Raw genomic sequence first — 22,458 nt, forward strand, 5'->3', positions numbered from 1 at the left:
GTATTACCGGTGGGAACAAAATTATTTTCATTTTGTAACCACGTATACTCATTTCATTTGCTTCATAATATTGTAGCATTTATCACCTTCAGGATTTATGTCCATACAATGTATCATGCATAACATAATTAGTGCAGTGCTGTAATACAGTATGTTATATATGGAAATATAACATTGAGCATCTATTTAACATCACGTGATATAATACATAATCTTATCAAATACACTTACATGTTCGTTTACATATATGTCAACATGGTGACACGTCATAACCTAATCATAACATCATACTAAGGGAAAACTCCTATCTGCAGAAATATGGGGGATCAATATCACAGATCCTATTATCTGCAATTTTACTCCATTTTATCCGCAGGGTAAAAATTGTGCATAACCCACGGATAAAAGGATGCATTTACCATGCGACTCCTCTTATCCACGTAAAAAAGCGCGGATAATAGGATGACGATGCGCACAAATTTATGGGAAAAGTCACGGATGATAATCGCAGATGATAAGCAAAAAGGAGTCCGTGGATGAGTTTAACTGGACCCTACAGCTGCTGCGGGCAATAGGACGATCGGAGATCTGCTGCAGTGGAAAGTCCATTGAGAATCAACAGGAATACATTATTTTTTCCTGTCCCCTGTACGCACCCATCCATGCTGTTATATGATTTTTCAAACAGGGGTTCCTGCAATAGGGAGTGATTGTAAATAGTGGAGCCAATAAGCCGCACCAGAGCGATAATGTGAATTAGCCAAATTATCGGGTTGGAGATAAAAAAAAAATTGTCATTTCAACCTCTTTTGCAAAAACTACTTAAAATAAGCTTTGAAATGACACCTCATTCATTTAAATTGGTGGAGAGTTGTAGGTGGAACAATACAGAATCGTGGCATCAAAAGATTGTGACTGCCCGTTGTGTACAGAATGTATTAATGTGGGCATGTAATAATCCTCAAGAAATTCGACGAATTATCACAATGTTGGGGTAGAGATTCGATGAAAAAAATCGATTACTCTCCAGTTCTGTTTTCACTATAGTATTTTGTTTGTTGTTTGTAGTTTCATTTGTACGGGTTTCTTCACCCAATGAGCCTTAAAGAAACATTGCCATGTATTTCCTTTGTACAAATCTGACATAATCCATTCCCACAAGCAGAATTTGTATACTGTACATATATTTTGAGTGTATGAATTATACTGCATAATTTTTTTTAAAGTTTTGCAGGCTAATAGGTGGGCAGGCGAGCGGGCGGACGGGAGGGCGGAAGGGAGAGAGGGAAGGCGAAGGGAGGGGGATTGCAGATAGGATCGTGACAAATCATCCTCTCCCAGGGATGTGATAAATTGTCATGATTCGGGGCCAAGAATTGATTCAAGAATCGATTGCTAACATTGTGGTGAAAGTAGCGGTCCCTTGCAGCTCCAGGCCAAGGGGTCACGTAAAAAAAACCATTACATACAACATATATACAAATCGAAGCACATTGATTATATCAGGCTTGTGATTTTATGCGTGTATCGTGGGCCCAGAGAATCGGTAACGATCAATGAATTGATGCATCAATACGCCCCTGAGTTGTTGGCGCTTGCACATCATTCCTCGATATCACCGATGTGTTCAAAAGTTCAAACTACGGCAACTAAAGGGCACCACAGCGCCTGCCTTCTGCGTGTTCGGAAACCCATCTTTATATTCGACACTGTGCCCTACATACGAGTTGCTGCTCCATTTGGCACTGAAGCTATCCATTGATTAGCACTTATTACTGTGGTCAAATACTGCAACGAACAAGTGCCAGGATGCTTAATTATCACAATGCTTAAGAGGTTAAGTCAAATTCATTTTTCACAGCTTTTAAATGGAAATTAAATGTAGCTTTGTGCGGTCGTGGATGTAATGTGTGTTTTTCATGAGCAAATCACTTTTAAAACAGCCTTTAAATTGATCTGAAATTTCCCCCCCCCCACCCACCAAAATATATTTGTTTAAAATGCATGGTTAAGACCAATAATCTGATATGATTGGCTCAAGCTTTGCATTATTAATGTTTTGTTTACCAGGTGAGTGCCAGAGCTGTAAAGCTCTTTTTCAGAAGTGACCTGGCCACAAATGATTGCTCAACGAAGTGTGGAATTTTATAGCACCTCCAATTAGCACGGTTGGTTACATACGGTGCAAAAGAAGTTCACTGTACATACAATATACACAACCGAATGTTTCTATTTATGGAGGGAAAAACCGGAGGACCTGGGAGAAAAATCTACGAGGCCACGGGGAGAACATGCAAACTCCAAATACTGCAGGCGTCAGATTAGTGGAAACATCCCTTTCAATACTATCACAGATTTCAAATTAAAGAATTTACCATTACAAGGATTTACAATTCGATGAACTGTAACAATTTAACCGTGTGAGTGGAGACACACAGCCCTTTGGTCAATTCACTGCAGGATGAGGGCCTCCCTATGGCGTGTCGTGCTATCACACGCCATAGGAGTTATTTTGACTAAATAGTACTTCCCCGGGCTGGTCAACGTGAGACAAGGAGTAAAGGTATGGGAACACAGCATTACAGTACAGCGATGCTGTGTGGTCTGGGATTATCTTGTTGCTTTTGCTACCTCGCCCAAGTTCGATAAATCGGACTTATATAATAATTATATTCTCTATTTTTCACTCCTATCGTGTTTTTGGTATTGTTTGCTGTTGCAACTTGTTGACCCGCCCATTCTGGACATCTGCTAAAAAGAGCTTCATAGCTCATCGGATTCCTCCAGTCTGATTCAAGTTTCTGATTCTGATATTACGGAAATGCCCTCTACTGCTCACCTCGAAACTCTGCCCACCACGTAGCCTCACAGCCAACTATGCATGGTGGTCAGCCATCCAAACACTGTCCAGGCTTAACCCTGCATAGCTTCCCAGATCTGATGACATGGGGGGGGGAGCATTCCGGGTGGTTTCTCTGCCAAACTCTGACGTAGGATTGAATTTTTTTTTACTTTTGTTGCTGGGGTCAAAAGGTCATTGGATTTTACGGCTTGTTGATTGACCGGGAGATAAGCCCAAAGCAGACGTTAAAAAAACGATATCTGCAGATTCTACAAGGAACTATGCAAGGCAGTGAGATAATGGGATGAGGTAATTGAAGAAATTATGAGAATTTGTTACCCAAGCTCGATTTCGAGGAGGGGAAGACAGGTTTTAAATATAAGACCAGGTATGACAAATTATTATCTTTACATTATGGCGGAGCGATGGAGCAGCTACAGCTTTGTTTATTCCGAGGCAAGCCGGCAGCATTCATGGGCATCTTGTCAAGCAATACCTGAGTAAGTCAGACGGAGCCCATTACAGGGAATATACTTATATGTCGAATAAGAGAGGAAAAGTTTCCCTCGCTTTATACGGTACTAGGTGCGTTCCAAAAGCAGGGAGCACAAAGCGAAACAGCACAAGACATCTGCCTGCTGAGTAGCGCGTACAGCACACACACACACTGTGGTTCTACCTCCGACCTCATAGCCACGTGTGAACACATTTTGGGGCAGAAATAGGTTAAACGCAGGTATGCGAAATAGCACAAACCGAACCCGTATAAAGCAAAGGAAATCTGTATTTTACACGCTTTTATTTAACTCACTGTCTGTTGTATCCTCAACTCTGTCTGTTGTCGTATCCTCAAATCTTTAAACTCAGTTTTAACCCACTTCCCAATGTGGTATCGACTGCAAACTTGGTATATGTATGTCATACTCATGACAATACTATATTCTATCGTTAATTTTTTTTAAAATATTTTTTATATGTTATGTTTCGCCTTGGGTCTAATTGTCCACGGTCAACTGACGTTGGCTGTAAATCACAAAGGCCCCTTACGTTATGGCGTGGAGTTCTTCCATTACTCGTACGGTACATTTCATTAAAGCGTGTTTTTAAAAGAGTATTTTTAAATATTACTTATTTGTTTTAAGCCTTTCAGAAATCTGGCATACAGAGGTCACTGAAGAGGATCCCCCCGTGTCTGATGGACAAAACTTATCAGGCCGAGCCAAGCAGGTCCTCAAGACTGATTCGAAGCTTGTTTCGATAGAGCGCGCAAGTTGATGCTTTGGGAAGCAACCAAAGGCGAGGCGCTAACATGAGACAAAAGTCTAACCTCGAAGGGGATGTCAGTCTCTGATGAATGTGCGATTGTGTAAAACTGATGAGGGTGGCGGTGATGGAGGGGAAAAAACACTGCCACTGTGAAAAAAATATATATGCTGTGAATGTGCTACTGTAAGACAGAAACACACGCTGGTTGTAAAATCTGTTTGAAACATGATTCCTCCTGGATGGCGGAAGAGTATTGTTGTGACACCCTTTGATTGTTGATATGTTCAAGTATCGTTGGCATGTTATTTGATTATTGTGGGTTTCTGGATGATGTTGGGGGGCTGGGTGATTAAACTCTCTCAAAATCCTCAAAATCTGCAGTAACATGTGAGATTTCTCGACACCGACACAGTTTATATTCACCAACCACTGTCGACTATTTGTTCCGGTTGTGACAATTTCGTCAAACTGAGTGAATTAAGTGCGAATAAATGTCACATCACAGCGCAGTGAGACATCGTGACATTTCAGCAAATTTATGCGCATTGCGCATGCGACCTATGATCGAGGTAAAAATGCGAAAGCAAAGGAAATAATTAGCAAACATAATAATACATCTTGTCTTTTCAATAGGGGTGTAATGAATTCATCAATCATCCATTAATGTTCATTATTCTCACAATACATGCATCATATTGTGTAAGGGTCAAATTTTATGGATTCATGTTGTACAAAATGGGTTCACGTGACCCCCTCCAGCCACTAGAGACGACTAACATCACGGTAAAGCAAAACAATATTAATGAAATCGCTACTTTAAATCATGACGAACTTATCGAAAGAAGCAATTTGTTTGACACTTCATTATTAATATTTCCCCCGTAAAAAATATATTTTGTTAACTGCCTCTAAACACATCTCCACATAAAGGACGTTGAATTCAATTGAAATGAGCAACTGAGATTATGTTACCGTGAAGAGTTTAGTTTCTGCACTTGAAGTGGCACGTGTGGGCTGTCACACTCGAGTATGCATTGAAAGGAGTGAAACACATGGAACCACCGCAAATTAACGAGGGCCACGCTACTACATCATCAAAACACAATAGACAGCTCTGGCTAACCGCTGCAGCAGCCCGAGTTGACTTACAAGACCGTAGACTACGACGAAGGACATTCTACTTCCTTACAACCCACATACAAATGCCATCGCCATAATCGACCATGCCAAATCCACTGCTGGACGGTAAGCCTTCCAAGTTGTCACCGCACCTGCACGCAAAAACTGATTTCATGATTCCATCTAACACGGCATGCATCGTCCCAGACAAATTCCATTCCTTCCCGTTGTTATTGTTGACCATCGTCCACCATCCCTTCTAGCAACACATCGTGCCCAAGCCGACTCGTCTTGAGAGTTTGGAAGATGTAGTGAACACGTGCGCATTCTTGAATCCACGAACGCCTCTTGTTTCCCCAAGCATTGGTCTTTGCCACGCCGCTTTTGGTGCACGTTTCCGTCCTCGTTCGATATTTCCCCCATTAACGACCGTGTTTCTGCACCACATGTCGAAACTAGGTAGTGCGCACTGGTGCCATACTTAGCTTCATTCCAAAAATAACCATAGCCTCGTGTTTTATTAGCTATACATTAAACATAAAAGGCAATGACACTCCATCCCCACGGGAAAAGAACAATGGCTGAAAGGTATCAGATGCTCGAGTTCAGAGACTCAAGGACGGCTCCGCGTGCACTAATGAGTGGCGCTCGGGCTAAAAAGGGAGCAGAGTGTGCTGATGAACATTCAACGACTCATATTCTTGGTTCTTTCGGTAAAGTCACGTAGAAGGGAAATAATAAAATAATAAAAATATTAATATTTTTGTATTACAAATCACGTAGAAGGAAAATAATAAAATAATGCAAATATTACTATTTTTGTATTATAAATATATTTGTATTATTTTATTACTTCCCTTCTACGTGACTTTACCGAAAGAACCAAGAATATGAATCCCTGCAGTCACGAAAGCTTTAAATCAAAATTCAGCGACTCGTTTTTTTTAATCTAACCACTGCCCCCCAAAATGAACGTTCATATTTTTTGTTTCTTCTCCTCAATAATTATGGCAATTCCTCCGGCCACCCGTAAGGAAACAAATAACATCTCTCGCAAAGAGGAAAGTTCCAGCGTAAACAAATGTCAGCGCCGTATTTTATTTATGATTGCGCTTTTGATTACACGGTGCCGTTTTAACTTGGGGAACAGTCGCGCGTTCGCCGTGTGCCGTTGCGAGCTATCGCCCAACTGAGGATGATGTACCAGTGTCAGATCATGAGAGTGTTTCCAGTGTTGCATTGAATAAAGCATGTTGTCTGCTGTTAGTTTCATTGTCATCGGATTGTTCACAATTGTTGAAACAATTATTATTGCACCCCTATTTCAGTACCGTAAAACTAAAACTACAAACCAGATTTCAAATCTCAGTTTTCAAAGTGGATCATGAATTACTTCCACAGTTCATGACCACACTCATTAAACCCTTTATGTCAACGCTACTCAAGAGACCGTGCAACACTGTATGTTCTCCGGTTGCTCATTGGAATAGCATTCGGTTACCACTTTACTCTGACGTTGGAAATATTGCTATCACTTGACTAAACCCATCCCAATTGGACAATATCACTGTTAGCTTGCCGTTTTGTCTCGTGCTAATTTAAATTGTACACAGACCAAAATCTAATGGTTAGTCCACTGGCCACGAAGTCAACATTAGTTTAATTCCCATGACCACCTGATACATCCTGTGATTAATTATTGCTGAAAACTGGATGGTACAGACCCTGTGATGCCATTCCAAGTGCAGCAGTTAAAATTCCCCACGCCTGCATTACAAACAATAAGCGCCCCTCGCAATAGCTCAACTCCTAAACGATGGTCGTTATAGAAATTAAATGTAAGTACATTTAGTAAACCCATACATTTAACTTTTTTTCTGAAGTTAAATCTAATGCATACGTTATATTATTACATGCTCAATGTGTCCTGTGTTGAGTATGTAATTTATGGTAATTGCATGCATATTGAAGCAGCGACCTTTTTTCTAGTTTCCACTGTTCCAGTCGCGACGCGTTTATGATGGCTTTTACCAGTACAGGCTATAACATCCAGGCGTGCACCTGTGTACCTGTGCTCTGCTAATGCGTGGCAGGAGCACGAGACTCCTGCGAGGCAGTTGAGGTTGCACAATTGTGCGCTTCTGTAACTTTACTGTGCTGTTGTTGGTCGTTGGGATTATTTGACGATACTTCATCACACTGGACAGTACATTGGAGGAGGGGTGGTGGTGGGGGGTAGAACAATAATACATTTCCTGCACTGCCCTCTCTTGTAAAACGCCCTTGACACCTATCTTTGTGCATGGTTGCCACCTATCCGAGCACTCGGCACACTCAACCCTGCTTAGCTTCCGAGATATGATGACATCGGACCTATTCTGGGTGATTTGGTCAGATGCGGCTCATACAATTGCGAATTTAAAAATAGTGTAATTGTCACGGACAGGATGTGACATTGGATAACAAATGTTTTCAGATACACAACTTGAACTTAAATTCAGATTTCCCCAATGCAGCGTAGCACTTAACATCTCCAAAACGATAAAAGAGGCCACGGGTTGCAGGTGCTACTCCATTCTCTTGGTGAACTCTTTGCGTTCAGGTTACGCAATGCTGTGCACACTGCACGGCTCACATTCCGATTGTAGCACATCACCATCTCGTACTCAGCACCAAGGTGCTTATTCTCCAAGGACTCATTAACTCATTATTTATATTGGAATGACCTCCAAAACCCTCCTACCCCCCCCCCCCCCCAAATAATCGTAATGGAACAACAGAGCCCTCTCATTTCTAGATTTTAAGCTTTCGTGACTGCAATGATTCATATTCTTAGGTTTTTTCGGTAAAGTCACGTAGGTTAAAATTTAAATTAATAAAAGTAAAATAAAACAAAGTAAAAAATTCACGACTCATTTACTTGATACAGCGAGCGTGCTGTGACGGTTCCACCTGAAGACGGAGGCTTGTGTTGCTTCCGAAACGTCGTGAATTTTTTATTTTACTTTTATTAATTTAAATTTTTTACCTACATGGTGACTTTACCGAAAAAACCTAAGAATAAGAGCCCTCTTATCCAAGGAAATGTGGGGGGCGAACATCACAGATCCTGTTATCGTTAGGGGTTATTCACGGGTTCACTCGACGTATCCAAGAATAAAACATCTCACGGATAATTATTGGGAGATATGATGAATTTGCACCCGCCTCCACTTATCTGCAAACAAAAATCGCAGATATTGTAATAGGAAGCCATTCGGTGATCTGGAGATGGACATGGATAGTCGCATTTATTAGAAAGAATATGTGGCATGGATCATTGGGAGTGAATATTACAGGCCGCTGGGATAATAAAGCGTTGGGGATTACGAGGCAGTGATCAAGAGGCGTTCTACTGTATTCGACAGGAACTATCGTCATTTAACGTGCACCTTTGTTGTAGTAACAATGCAAAATACCAATGGAGGCAGCCAATACCAACGCAGGCCAGTGCCAGAAAGATAGCGTAACCTTAAAACAGCATGGAAACGAACGGTCTGTGCAAAAAATAGCACCAGGAATGTTGAACTAAGTCCTACCGGGGTTGAAGGTGCATATTGTTCATCATAATTCAGCACGGGGCTGTCAAACCGATGACGACAACAATTTATCACAATCTCGACCATTCCCTATGTTGGGCAATTTTTTGCTTCATTCGGAACACCGTGTTTCTTGCTTTGCCCTTGCAAGAGTAATTTATGTGGGGGTTTTAATAGAAGGGCTTTCATTAGCTTCACACATAATGCCCATAAATGGTTTTCAAGTTTCAGCCAGGACTGAGCCGTTTATTAGTTTGTTTACACACGTTCATGACAACAGACATAAGCACCTAAAAGAACAAACAAAGCCTCCATCGCATATTTGTCACGTCACTTTTAATACGAACACACACGCGTGGGTGTGTGTCAGAGGTCGCAATCGGGTACCCGATACCCGTACCCTACCCGATACCCGGCTACCCGTACCCGGCCAGGTACGGGTACGGGTAGCCGTTTGCGACCCTGGTGCGGCCGGGTACGGGTAGGCCGTGAGTCACTGGTGAGTAACTGTTTGTCACTCATTTCGGGTAGGGTACGGGTAGGGAACGGGTACCCGTACCCGGCCGGGTACGGATACCCATTTGCGACCCTGGTGCGGCCAGGTACGGGTACGGGTAAGGAATCAAAACCCGTTTGCGACCTCTGGTGTGTGTACGCGTGGATGTGTTAAACCTGCAACAGTGAATAGATTGAAATATATTTGAATAGAGTTCGAGCTCGGATATCTGATTACTTGAGTAATCTTCTTGGTTCTTTCGGTAAAGTCACGTAGAAGGGAAGTAATAAAATAATAAAAATAAAACATAATAAAACAATTATTATTTTTATTTTTATTATTTTATTACTTCCCTTCTACGTGACTTTACCGAAAGAACCAAGAAGATGAATCCCTGCAGTCACGAAAGCTACTTGAGTAATGTCATCAATGACTTTACCGTGTTGTATCGGTTGGATTATTTGAATAATCGGACGACAGAAAACTTTGGGGGGGGGGGGGAGTATCACATCTTTTCCCACGTGTGCCACTGGACAGATGGTGATGGGTGAGGGCTTAACGATGGCACCGACATCATTAGTTGCGTCGCAACGAGTGTGGCTTGTAGTAGTAGTAGTAGGGGGTTTCCTGCCTTCAGGAAGCAGGATATGTGGGGCCGGCCGCTATTTAAAAGTGGGCCCGAGTAATCCATTACGGCAAAATAGTCGATTGCAGTTTTCAGTTGATTAATCCACTCAACAGGCTAATTATCCACTGTGTGAATGTGCGCCTTATTTAAAGCATTTGTCACGTTTCGCTGCCTTCACAATCAGATGAATTGTCGTGATTTGGAATCAAAGTTTGATTCAATAATGTATTCTTATTTTCCTATTTTGGTAAATTTAGCGACTTCTTATACCACCGTAAGTCACGGGAACCCATTGCACACAAGCTATACGTCGAGATCGAATCGGTGGCTGTATTGTGGGCCCAAGGACCGATATTAATCAATTAATAGATGCAGAATGTTGTGCACAACCCTTTGTCAATCTACTGCCGGTGTTGGAGGGTCATTTGACCATACTTCCCCATGCTCGCCAAGTGCAAGCTACTAGAGAACGGAGGCCCATGACCCATTCAGATATCACTCGCTGCTGACGTTAGCCATGGCTATGAATCGAACTCAGGTCTGCTGGATTATTAGCCCAGTACGTTGATCAATGGGCCGCTGCTCCACCCCAATGACCGAATCAGTCGTAGATGCATTGAATGGAGGTACTTTCGTTGTTTAAATCCGCACGCATACAGAGTATGCATAAAGTATACTGTTAAATAATGTCGTAAAAATACATTACACTGCACCGTGCGTGGCGAACAGCCGTGGACGTGTCTACGAGCAAGGCTGACCGTGACAAAGTCTTGTAGCCTTACGCACAGTTATGCAACCAAGCGTCTGTGTTTCTGCACTCCGCAATGTGTTTGTCGTTGGGTTCATTTATTTATTTTAATTTAAATAAAAATAATTGCATTTTTGTAAACAAACAAAATTAGGTTACTAATTATTTCATAACAATGTTTGTATTCACAATGGCACTCCCAATGCTATTTCCAACAATTACCGGCATCTAATGCATGTCTGCGCAGTTTAACTGTTCATTGAATGAATGCATTACATGTGTTGTTTTGTAGGTTACACTTTAATGTAAATAAAATGCTTCACTGCATTTGACTGCATAGGCCTACAAAATCAAACAAAGTGTGGTCGTGGAAAATATTGATTCTCATCTCATCTATGAGTCCTTTGTCAATCCACCGATGTGGGAAGGCCTGCAACGTTGGTCAGTGCGGGTTGGAGGAGTCACAGCCCAGGACCGGTTGAGAGATGTCTCCCCTCTGACGTTAGCCGTTGCTGGGATTGAACTTAGGTTGCCAGGTACAGTGCACAAAAACACTGCCTTTCGGGATTAGTTTCATCATTTTTCTACATTAATAAAAACAAATTAAGCTTAGCCCGTACTAAAAAAAGCCTGGATGAAAGTTTAAGGCAGTGGCACGGCCCAGCGGTAGTGCATTCACTGCGTGTTGATTCTTTCGGTAAAGTCACGTAGAAGGGAAATAATAAAATAATACAAATAAAACATAATAAAATAATTCTCACGACGTTTCGGCCACAACGCAAGCAGCCGTCCTCAGGTGAAGAACAGGTCTGTCGGAAAGACGTCATTCAGACAGCGTCATTCAGACACTGTCTTTCCGACAGACCTGTTCTTCACCTGAGGACGGCTGCTTGCGTTGTGGCCGAAACGTCGTGAGAATTATTTTATTATGTTCATTTTTATTATTTTATTATTTCCCTTCTACGTGACTTTACCGAAAGAACCAAGAAGATGAATCCCTGCAGTTACGAAAGCTTTAAATCGAAATTCATTCACTGCTTGTTGCAGAGGTTCACGGTTCGAAATGAGTGGCCGCCCCTGGTCATTACTGCGGGTGTATGCACCGTAAAGGTACAGTGGACGTTTAAAGATCCTGTGGCGCATTTTCAAGAGCAGGAGATTGTATGTCCAAATTTTTCTAATTTGAAAAAAAAGCACTACAATTTGAAGAAGAAAAAAATACCTGCAAATAACACAATTGTGATTATACATTTCTATCATGGCTCACTACTGTGGAAACTTGGCAGTACGCTCCGGAAAAAAAGAGTCGTGGGTATATGTGAGGCTTTCCATGGTAAACAAGCAATGTCATAAAAATAAAGCGGTAACTTGAGTTGAAGAAGATGATAAAGGAACACGCTTAGTTTGTGACCATACAGGCATGGGTTGTGACTATCAACTCAAACCCTGCACTGTGTAGTTTGCAGAGGTTATACACATAGAGACACTGCACGCAGACTAAAAGCTCCCACGGTTAATGATTAAACCAGGCAGTGACTTAATTAGAGTGGGATTTTGCAATATAAACATGACACAAGGGATATATGTGAACGCACGCCAAAACAATAATAATTCAGCAATATTTCTAAAATCATTACGAAAATGTTTATCAACGTCATGCTGTCCACTTGGAAGAGTGGTGGTGTTAAATTGGCTTTTAAAATGAACTGGGTCTTTCAAACAACGGCAGGGGTCAAATGACCAAAACTCCCCCCACACGATGGGACAGCGAGTTTCCTCATTGTTTTTCAACGTTTTTTTTCTCTCGCTGGAATGTGCTTACATACACTTTTATAAAAACATGCCATTAGGCGCACACTCATGGAAATCTTATTTCGGGTAAGTGGGAGGATTTTACATGACACGATTGCCTTAGTTGAATTCAGCATCTGGCATCCACCATAGGGCTTTTGTATCCTGTTTTTTTTATTTTTCGGGTTCAATCCATTATACTTGAAGGCAAGATGAAGTCAAAACCGAGCAAGTACCTTTATAAAAATGCGAAGCACAATGTGATATTATGGTATCACACATGTTGCGATGACGATGTCGTCGTACGTGATGGCATGTATGACACGGAACCACACTTACATTTATTCCTGAGACGATGTGAAACGATTTCATTGTTTAAAGCACAAAAGTATTCATTACGTTTTTTCCATTAAACTGAAGGCGATTTTTTATTTTAAAAAAATTACATTCAATGCGGGCACATTTTTGTAACAGAAAAAAAACAATCGCTGAAAAAAAGTGAGCATAATGTTTCACCTGACGTAACGGTTGCGCACACAGAAGGTCCGCCTCGCACAGCGGTGGCACGGCGCTCTCTGCCTATTTTGGCAGGAAAAGGGTCAAATTGGTGGAAAGAAATCATACATTTTTGTTTGTTTTCAGTAACATTCCAACACATGGCCCCAGAATGTTTTCATACAATCTGTAGGTAATGTTCACTCCCAAAGAGCACACTTTGAGTACATAAGCACGTGCGTGTGAGTGCGTGTGCGTGTGTGCGAGTGTGGAGCGATGGTGCAGTGGTTCAGACACTTGCACTACGAACTCGGCGACCTGAGCTCGATTCCAGACATAGATGCATGAATGAGCAAGTCGTGGTTGAACCAATCCCTGGGCTTCCCCAAGGTGAACTTAGCCTTAAAATGAGCAGTTGGTGAGCTGTGTAAGCATCAGTACTAACGCCGTGCTGACCTAAATAGGTGCTCGCTAACATAGCTTGCTCCCAACAGTCTGTGAGACCTTTGTGTGTGTGTGTGAGTGCACATATACATAAGTTGTGGTTAACACTTGCCGAGGTCATGCTTTTAAGGCACAAACACATACATAAAGTATCTCATGCTTAACGTTCATTTGAAGTTACCCTTTTTATTATCTCGGTATCTAAACTTGAATTGTTGATAAGGAGGTGAACCTGAGATCCAACACATATGAAAGTATGTATGACTTATTGAGTGAATTTTCCTGAATATATTTACATGCAAGTGCAGATTATGCTGTACAGTGTGCATACAAAGAACGGTACACAGCCTGTTTTACAACGGGACACACAAAGGCATTTTGTTACCAAAAAAAAACCCTATTCTGACCATCATTCATATGTAACGATGTGACACATTAAAAAATATCTTTTTGCGTGTGAAATCTCGCTTCGTAAACATTACATTGCCTAGGAGCAAATCACCCTGAATGTACCCAATATTGTCAGTTCTCGGAAGCTAAAGTACTCGCCAGGCCTGAGCCTGGCGAGTACTTGGATGGGAGACTGTCTGGGAATACCACGTGTTGTTAGGCTTGAGCTGCACATTGGCCAACAGATGGAAGTACAGCAATTAATTCTTGAATATCTCTGTGTACGGAGCCTAAGAGTGGTTTACCCCCCTTCGGCCAAATATATGCATATCCAGAACCCTCTCCTGAAAAGTTCTGGGAATTATGCTTTGTTGAGTAAATAATGATAATTATTAGAAGATATTTTAAAGACGAAACCAAATCATAGTATGAACACTCTACAGGAGAAAGTATCGGCACGTAGTAATATTATTATACTGTCTATGTTATCACATTTAGAATTCAACCATAATAAACAAGTAACCCGTAAAAACAAAGTTTTTCACTATAAATCCTTTATATGCGTGGCGGCTAGAGTCTTCTCGTCCTCTGGCTTGAGATGGCTGCCACCTATGGGTCAGATGATTGTCTGCCAGTATTAAGCAATTGGTAATTAAATATTTAATTTGTTTTCCCTAAATAGTGTAAAATTTTGGGAATTTTTTTTCACGAACATTAATTGTCTCGCACAACGAGTCTGTGTGGAAAATGTCAGCTCGATTGGATCACGGGAAGTGGGTTAAAAAACGAGCGAAAGATTTGCACGGTCCTAAGCAAGCAAGCAAGCACGCAAGCAAGCAAGCACGCAAGCAAGCAAGCAAGCGAACTTAATATAAAGGATTTAAAAAGTGGTGGTATATGGTGTGACAATGTTATTTTACAATTCTGTTTAACCTCGTGTTTTTTTGGAGTACACATTTTTAATAAGTATCCCCTACCATCAATGAACATGGTACATTTTATATTACTAAATCATGTTAACTATAAACTAAACTAAAACAATTTCTATTTACCAGGTAAGGCACACTGAGCTATATAGCTATTTTTCAGAAGCGACCTGGCCACAAATGATGGCTCAACGAAGTGGCTTATCATGTGGAAATCAAAAGCATGTTTTTAAATGTGGAGGGAAAAACCAGAGGACCCGGAGAAAAATCCCCGCGACCACGGGAAGAACATGCAAACTCTAAATAAACAGGCGTCAAGGGTCCGGATCGAAGCCCACGAGCTCCTGCATACATCAACAAAATATAATACACCTTGATATTTGACTGCTGTAACTGTTTATCATTCTCAAAAGGTTTTCGTGCAGAAAGTTAAAAGTCGAAGTGTCTCGCTGCCTAAACAAGCATCAGCATATTTGTTGATGGTGCTAAGTCAGTGGTGCAAACTCGACATTCCCATTAAGAGGACGACGTTACACTTCGTTTTCCTTTTTAACTAAGTTTTTCTCAGGTCACTTTTGCAAACGAGAAACCTATCCTAGTCTGGTCTCTTGAGTTCTCACCTGGTTAAACAAAATAAACATGAACTTGAACGACCACTGCTATCCCACAGAGGCGTATTCTGTGGGATAGCAATTTTACTGACCTTCCAGGGATGATTAGCCGCGCCAAACTGCAATATTCAAAATCGCAACTCTCTAATTACGGGGTGGAGTGGTGGTGCGGTGATGAGCGCAGCCTGCTGTGAACTCAGTAATTCCTGACCACGATTAATATCAGTGGCGAGTGAAACCTGAACCAGTACTGGGCAACTCCTTTAGCAGCCCACACTAACCAGCAGCATTACTCTTCATGAGCGGCACAGTATAGGGAGGCCTTCAATCTCGCACCTCCGATTAGGACGGTTGGCTACGTACGGTGCAAAAAAAGTTCAACGTACATACATACAAACTAAACTATTTTTATTTACCAGGTTAGGCCCCCTGAGCTATATAACTGTTTTTTCAGAAGTGACCTGGCCACAAACGATAGCGCAACGAAGTGGCTTATCATGTGGAAATCTATAGCAGCCAAATACTCTAAACGCATGTTTCTAAATGTGGAGATAAAACCCAGATACCTATACAAATCCATGCGACCATGGGGAGAAGATGCAAACTAAAAATATACAGGAGTCAGGGTCAGGGTTGAACCCACGACCTTTTGTACACCAGGCGAAGTTAACGTCTCAGCCAGCAGTGGACTGACAAATGTAAATTATTACATTATTAAATATTGATTTGAAGTTTTCGTGACTGCAGGAATCCATACTCTTTGGTTATTTCGGTAAAGTCACGTAGGTAGAAAAAATAAATAATAAATTGCGACGTTTCGATCGCAACACAAGCAATCGTCATCAGGTAGAAAGATACAGCCGTAGAACTGCTGAACAAGTTCAGCAGATCGAAACGTCGTAATTTGTTATTTATTTTTCTACCTACGTCACTTTACCGAAAGCACCAAAAGAGTATTACATTATTATTTAACTTTTATCATTTTGAGACAAGTCCTTGTACCACTGCGCCTACATGGCCAGGTCCTTGACACACAATATAGCATATAGAGTTCATAGCATATCGATAAAATTGTTAACAGGATATATGCATATACTTGACTTGCTTTGGTCCGAAACCCCCAACTCTTTATGAAACTATGATTCATGAATTGGTCTATGTGTGCGTATATTTAATGGAATGTTGTGACTTGAACTGTAAACCATGCATATGTGTAATGCTCATTGTGTGCTTGTTCAGGGTTTTAGATGCATAACTGAAATTCTTGCAAAATGGTCATTTCTGAAACCGGTGCATTCAAGCATCAGTTTGTGTACCATGCCAGGAAGTGATTTTATGATAGCACATTAGTGACATCATAAATATTAAAATAGGAGCCCATTAATTTATACCAAGCCCATAAATGTAAATAAAAGTTTAAATGCACTATAAATGCTTAATATACTTGGGTGTGTACGTATGACGTAGTGCCTTTATTTTAAGAGGATTAAATACCAATTAAATAAATGTGAAAGGATAAAGATTACTTACTTTCAGTAACAAACACCACTGCTCTACCAACAACATGATTTGCCACTACAGTAGTGACTTCACCCTCTTACATGTTACGTTACCTTGCGCTAAACCTCATTTTACATTTACAAAACAGGAGTAAAACATTCAGTGTAACATTTCCTAAATAAACTAGACCAATTTGCTACGTTTATTTTTACATTTTCTCAACAACCCATATTCTTATGTAACAAGAACTTATTGGCTTAATTTGGAACATTATGTGTAGAACTTTGGAAGCAAAGCCCTATGCAGTTGCGCTGGAATATTAATGACCCCCACATATGAAATATATTTGGTATCATGCTTAGTAACAAAAACCAGGCGCTTGCCGTTGTTATTCTATCAGCTGACGTTTCAGAAGAAACGATGACTCTAGCGGTTTTTGACTGGAAATTTTAAAATAAACTAAGAATACGCTTGAAATTGTTGGAACAAATGCCGTTCTATTTAGCGCATCTTGGATCTCGTGGCTTTAAACTCGTTACCCTTTGTTTCACTTAATCTCGGGGGCATTGCTTACAGAATGTCTCAGGCTATTTACACAAATGGTGACCCCCTCAAGATAAAGGAGGAAGAGAGGAAACCGGCACCGACCAGCGGGTGTCTTCCCAGTAGTCGTGACGCCGACGATACAACCAGGCATTACAATCACAGTACGAGTCTTAACTTGGGAAAGACCCATTGCAGGGATTGTGCACGTTAATGTATGGATCTTAACTCCCAATGTTGGGGACGGTCAAAAGTTTGAAATGCCTCACGGCTGATCCCCATTGTATAGTCTACAAGTGGGAAAGGTCATTTGACTGCGTAGGTTTTTGTGGTTGTACTGAAGAGCTCTCCGATGTGTTTTCGGGTTGTTTGGGATGTCTGGCGTTTCGCTCCGAGTGGCTGGAGGATTATTCAGGAACGTGGAGTGAAATGTCGGGTTGCATGCCGGACAACGGGGCAGTGCAAAAGCCCAAAAACGCATCAGAGAATTTATGGCATTAAATTATTTAATATTCACTGGTCATTTTGAAAGTACAAATGCACCTGGTTACAAAGCGAATGTACCCAAATGCAGGAATACAAAGAAAATTATTTAAAACGTTTAACTTGTCCAATTAAAATGTGAGCCAAGTGCTTTGGAAGGAAATACAATATTCACTTACCGCACATCGGACTATGTTAATAGTAAACGCAAACCTTATCTAGAACTGCAAACACATGCTTCACAATGTACATCAGAGGCTGGCGTACACAAAAACTGCACTGCGCGCGATCACGTGCGTTTCTCTTCGGCCGTCTGGAACGCTCTTCCTTCCGATATTAGGAAGCCACTCGAGCTATGCACTTTTAAATCTGAATTAAGAACTCATTTCGTTAAAACTGTGTTAAGCGTGTTGCCCTTCCCCCCGCACCTCCGATTAGCACGGTTGGCTACGTACGGTGCGAAAGAAGTTCAACTTACATACATTGTGGAACAGCTGTGGCCTGACTAATGAGCAGAAATTGGCGCAAGCTGGACTGAAATGGTCCGATAAAAACTCTATTCAAGGGAGGGAGAAAAAAAATTACACGGGACGTCTAAGGCACTACTTTTTATTTACTGTTTGCTGATGTTGCAAGCCCGAAATGCTCCGCTGTGCGAAGGTTATGAGATGTCACGTTTAGTTTTTATAGCTCTTCTCCCTTCAGCTGTTTTATGAGATAATAAAAAAATAGTGTTGCAAGTGACAAACATTAACACTAAATTTCACATAAGTCATGTGCACATTACACGTTAAGATCTCCGGCTCACCATAAATCATTCGCTTTTTACAAATGTATTTTTAAAACAACTTTGGTGTGCGCAGATAACTTTCCCCCAAAAAATGTATGCAGAATCTCGATACACAATCAGTCTTTACGAGAGAAACAAACAAAACAGTCTTTTAAACACAGTGGGGAACGAAATTATGTTGCGCTTATTCTCATATTCACTCTCATACCAATGCACTTTCAAAGCCACCGAAAATATTTTAAGAGTCATGTAAGTTTCCATTCCCCGCTGGTTTAACGGCAGACATCCCGTCATTTGCTTCCTCATATCCAGAGTAAAGCCACTGTGGGCAAAGCTTCTGTAACTTTAGCGAACCTGAGTCAATGACCGCAATTCCACATGTCTATGGCGGGGAGCCAGTGTCGGCCGCAGACAAACACTGACCCACTTCCTCCCTACAAATGTCGCGCAGTCGAACAAATTGGTGGCAGTCATTCTCATCTATTTGCGACTCTTTTAAAGCGATCCGGCAATTTAAACACAACAGCGAAACAGATGTGGCTACATTCATTGAAAGGGCATTAGGGTGGTCGGTTTCAGAATGGTCAAGTTGCGTATTTTAATTAAAGCGCGCAAATGTATGTGATTGTGAATATCTCAATTGGGTTTTAGATTTGAAGCTTTCGTGACTGCAAGGATTCATATTCTTAGGTTTTTTCGGTAAAGTCACGTAGCAATCGTGCTGTGACGGTTCCACCTGAAGACGGAAGCTTGTGTTGCCTCCGAAACGTCGTGATTTTTATTTTATTTTTAATTTACTTTCATTAATTTTAATTATATTTTTTTACCTACGTGACTTTACCGAAAAAACCCCTAAGAATATGAATCTCAATCGGAATTTACAAAAGGGCACAAATGACCATTGAATCCGTCTCTAACGCCGGAGTTCACGGCTTTGCGCAAACTCTCAAGTTGCCGGTGAACGCACTCGCGATGACGCTCACCCATCATCAATCGTCACCACCAACCACCACAATCATCACAAACAACATCAGCAGCAGCAGCAATGGAACACTTTGTGAGCACCACGCGTCCACAACATACCTCGTCCTCGTGGTGGCTGCTCACCACCAGGCAGGTCTCAAGTTCGGAGTGGTTCTTACTCATTTCACCGGTGGCCGCTGCTGCTGCTGTTGCTGCTGCTGCTACTGACGCCCTTTAACTCAACACCGCAAGTGACGCCGTGAACTCCGCTCAAAGCTTGCGCTTGACGACTAAGGACAAGTAATGTCGCTAATAATAAAGCAGTGCTGATGTAATTTAAAAATACACGGACCCAACAAATATCTTCGCTTAACAAAAAAAAATAGAAATGTAAAAACAGACTGCGGCTAGCAAAGTTGGAAACAGGACTAAAAGATTAAAAAAAAACCTTCTAGGGCTACCAAGTAACCACTCGTATTTTAACACTTCAAGACGCGGGTTCAGTGGCTACGATCGGCTCCTGTTTCCTTTCCGAACGCGCTGTGAGATCTCTATACGTGTAGCGTGCGTGTGGCGTGCGAGATGTACACGTGCGGCGTGGGAGATGTACACGCGTGGCGCGCGTGCGTGCGAGTGTGACAACGAGAGAGGGGAAGACGGTGGTTTTATACGAGCGGCTCGCGCGCGCGCAGCTGACGGTGCCCGCTGCACCCGCACCCCTCCGCCGCGTGCGCGCTCATCCAGAGCGCGCGCCGCCTCTCACAGCTGAGCGGGGCAGCCCCGCCCCGCAATAACACACTCACCCCCCCGCCCCTTCCCCCACTACCCCGCCCCTCCACCCACTCACCCCCCCGCGCCCCTCCCACCACTACAACCGCCCCTCCCACCACTAACCCCCGCCCCTCCCACCACTACAACAGCCCCTCCCACCACTAACCCCCCCCCGCCCCTCCCACCACTACAACCTCGCCCCTCCCACCACTACCCCCCCCCGACCCTCCCACCACTAACCCCCCCCGCTCCTCCCACCACTACAACCTCGCCCCTCCCACCACTACCCCCCGCCCCTCCCACCACTAACCCCCCCGCTCCTCCCACCACTACAACCTCGCCCCTCCAAAGACAAAGATCCCCCGTGTAGCCTGGGCAGGCTGTTGGGGGCAAGTGCTGTTAGCGAGGAGCAAACCGATTGAAGGGGCCCGGGCACACGGGGGGGGGCAGCAAGCACGCCCGGCCGCCTTTGTCTCCCCCAGTGGCGACGTTTACACACTCGCACCATGAAACTCATTTGAGGCTGAGTCGACCTAGGGGAGGCCCGGAGGCCGGTTCAGATATAAATCGTCGCTGGCGTTGGTGGGCGTGAGTGGGAATCGAACTCGGGGAGGCTGGGTTCGTAGCGCAGCACGCTAACCACTACACCCCCCTACCCCCACACCCCCCTCTACCCCCCCCTACAGCCCCCCCCCCAGACCCCCCTACCTCCCCTACCCCTCCACACCTCCCCCCTACCCGCACTGAGCCCCACCTCTCTCCCCGGGTGCTGGAGGGGTGGGGCTACCACGCAGAGCCACGCCCCCTTGCATTGAGCCCAACCCCCTTGGTTGTTTGGAGGGGCGGGGCTATATAACCCCCCCCCCCTACCGCCCCCAGCTGCTTGGTGGAGGTCACCAAAAAGAGAGGTGTGGGTCAACATTAAACTTAATTTGAGCAAAATGTGAAGATCGACGGGCAGGGCAAGTGTGATACAGCGATAGGCAACCAATTGCACTTTAACATATAGATTGAAAAGGCATTTCTTTAGAACTGCGTTTTGTGTTAAGTTTGCATACCGTGTCAACCCACGCGGTTTACCCGTATTCTTGTACAGGGAAATTGAGTTTTCAGGTCCATAGGGCGTACAGCCGTTTCAAAACGGGCGAGCATTTGTTGTTTATTTGTTTGTTTCTCCTTTGTCTTGCGACTTTGTAGGATGCACGTTGATATTTATAAGGGCACTGGGTGACCAGTAAGGTCTGAATTGATCTGTAATAAGGTAGGGCACTGATAAGGGGTTGACACGTGTGCGTTCGCTGTCCTTCCCCCGCGCCTCCGACAAGCTCGGTTGGCTACGTACGGTGCGAAAGAAATTCACATACATCCATCAGCACAGTTAAAGTCACCAACGCTCGCTGCTGCAAAGACTGCCTATGGAAGCCATACATGCGGAGTTTACACTATGGGGACCAATTGGTTTGGCTCATGCCAACAATAATCAAATCTAACCGGTTCACAGTTGTCTATCACTATATCACCGCTGCCAGCCTCAGTCGGTCACATTTACTCACATTTATTTTTGATAACAGGACCACAGTGCACTTCTTTGCAAACTGCTGCTGTTGTTTTTTTTTGCATGAAAGCACAAGTGTTTTTTACATCTAGATTTGAAGCTTTCGTGACTGCAAGGATTCATACTACATGTTTTTGCGCATTGTTTAAAACGTATTATTTTTCCAGCCTGCGCAAGTATTTTTTTACAATGGGGGTTTCTTGTCATTTACAGATTCCATTATTATTACTACGACTATTATTATTCTTGGAGTTATTAACCAAACCGATGGCATAGACTGCACATATTTTGCCTGGTTGCGGTATGTATGTTGACCTTCTTTCGCACCGTACGTAGCCAACCGCGCGAGTCGGAGGTGTGGAATCCTCGTGCAAACACGTAGGGGCACACGCATTACTCGTTTTTCTGAACACAGTGCAAGATCACAGGCGTGGTAGCGCACGCCTGTAATCTAGCACTGTGGAAGCGAGTGTTGGTGGATTATTCATTCGTCACACATAGTCAGCGAAAGACCGTTGC

At 42.9% G+C, this 22,458-nt stretch overlaps 1 protein-coding gene across 8 annotated transcripts in view; it reads right to left on the minus strand.

Moving 5' to 3' along the window:
• The window catches only part of LOC144738869 (RNA-binding protein, mRNA-processing factor 2a-like), a 78,367-nt gene extending 58,114 nt beyond the window's left edge, over positions 1-20,253 (minus strand). For 4 of the 8 annotated variants that reach the window (XM_078621920.1, XM_078621913.1, XM_078621898.1 and 1 more), the window contains exon 1: positions 19,734-20,253. In XM_078621920.1, coding sequence (XP_078478046.1) covers positions 19,734-19,796 — 63 coding nt within the window. In that variant the 5' untranslated portion in view covers positions 19,797-20,253. Of the gene's footprint in view, positions 1-12,984; positions 13,048-19,733 lie in introns of all 8 variants that reach the window. The other 4 variants (XM_078621905.1, XM_078621875.1, XM_078621882.1 and 1 more) reach the window with 3 other exon arrangements.
• Between the last annotated feature and the right edge of the window lie 2,205 nt (positions 20,254-22,458).

The sequence above is a fragment of the Lampetra planeri genome, chromosome 3 (genome assembly GCF_965212315.1).
Source record: "Lampetra planeri chromosome 3, kcLamPlan1.2.h2, whole genome shotgun sequence".
In the NCBI taxonomy this organism is placed as follows: domain Eukaryota; kingdom Metazoa; phylum Chordata; class Hyperoartia; order Petromyzontiformes; family Petromyzontidae; genus Lampetra; species Lampetra planeri.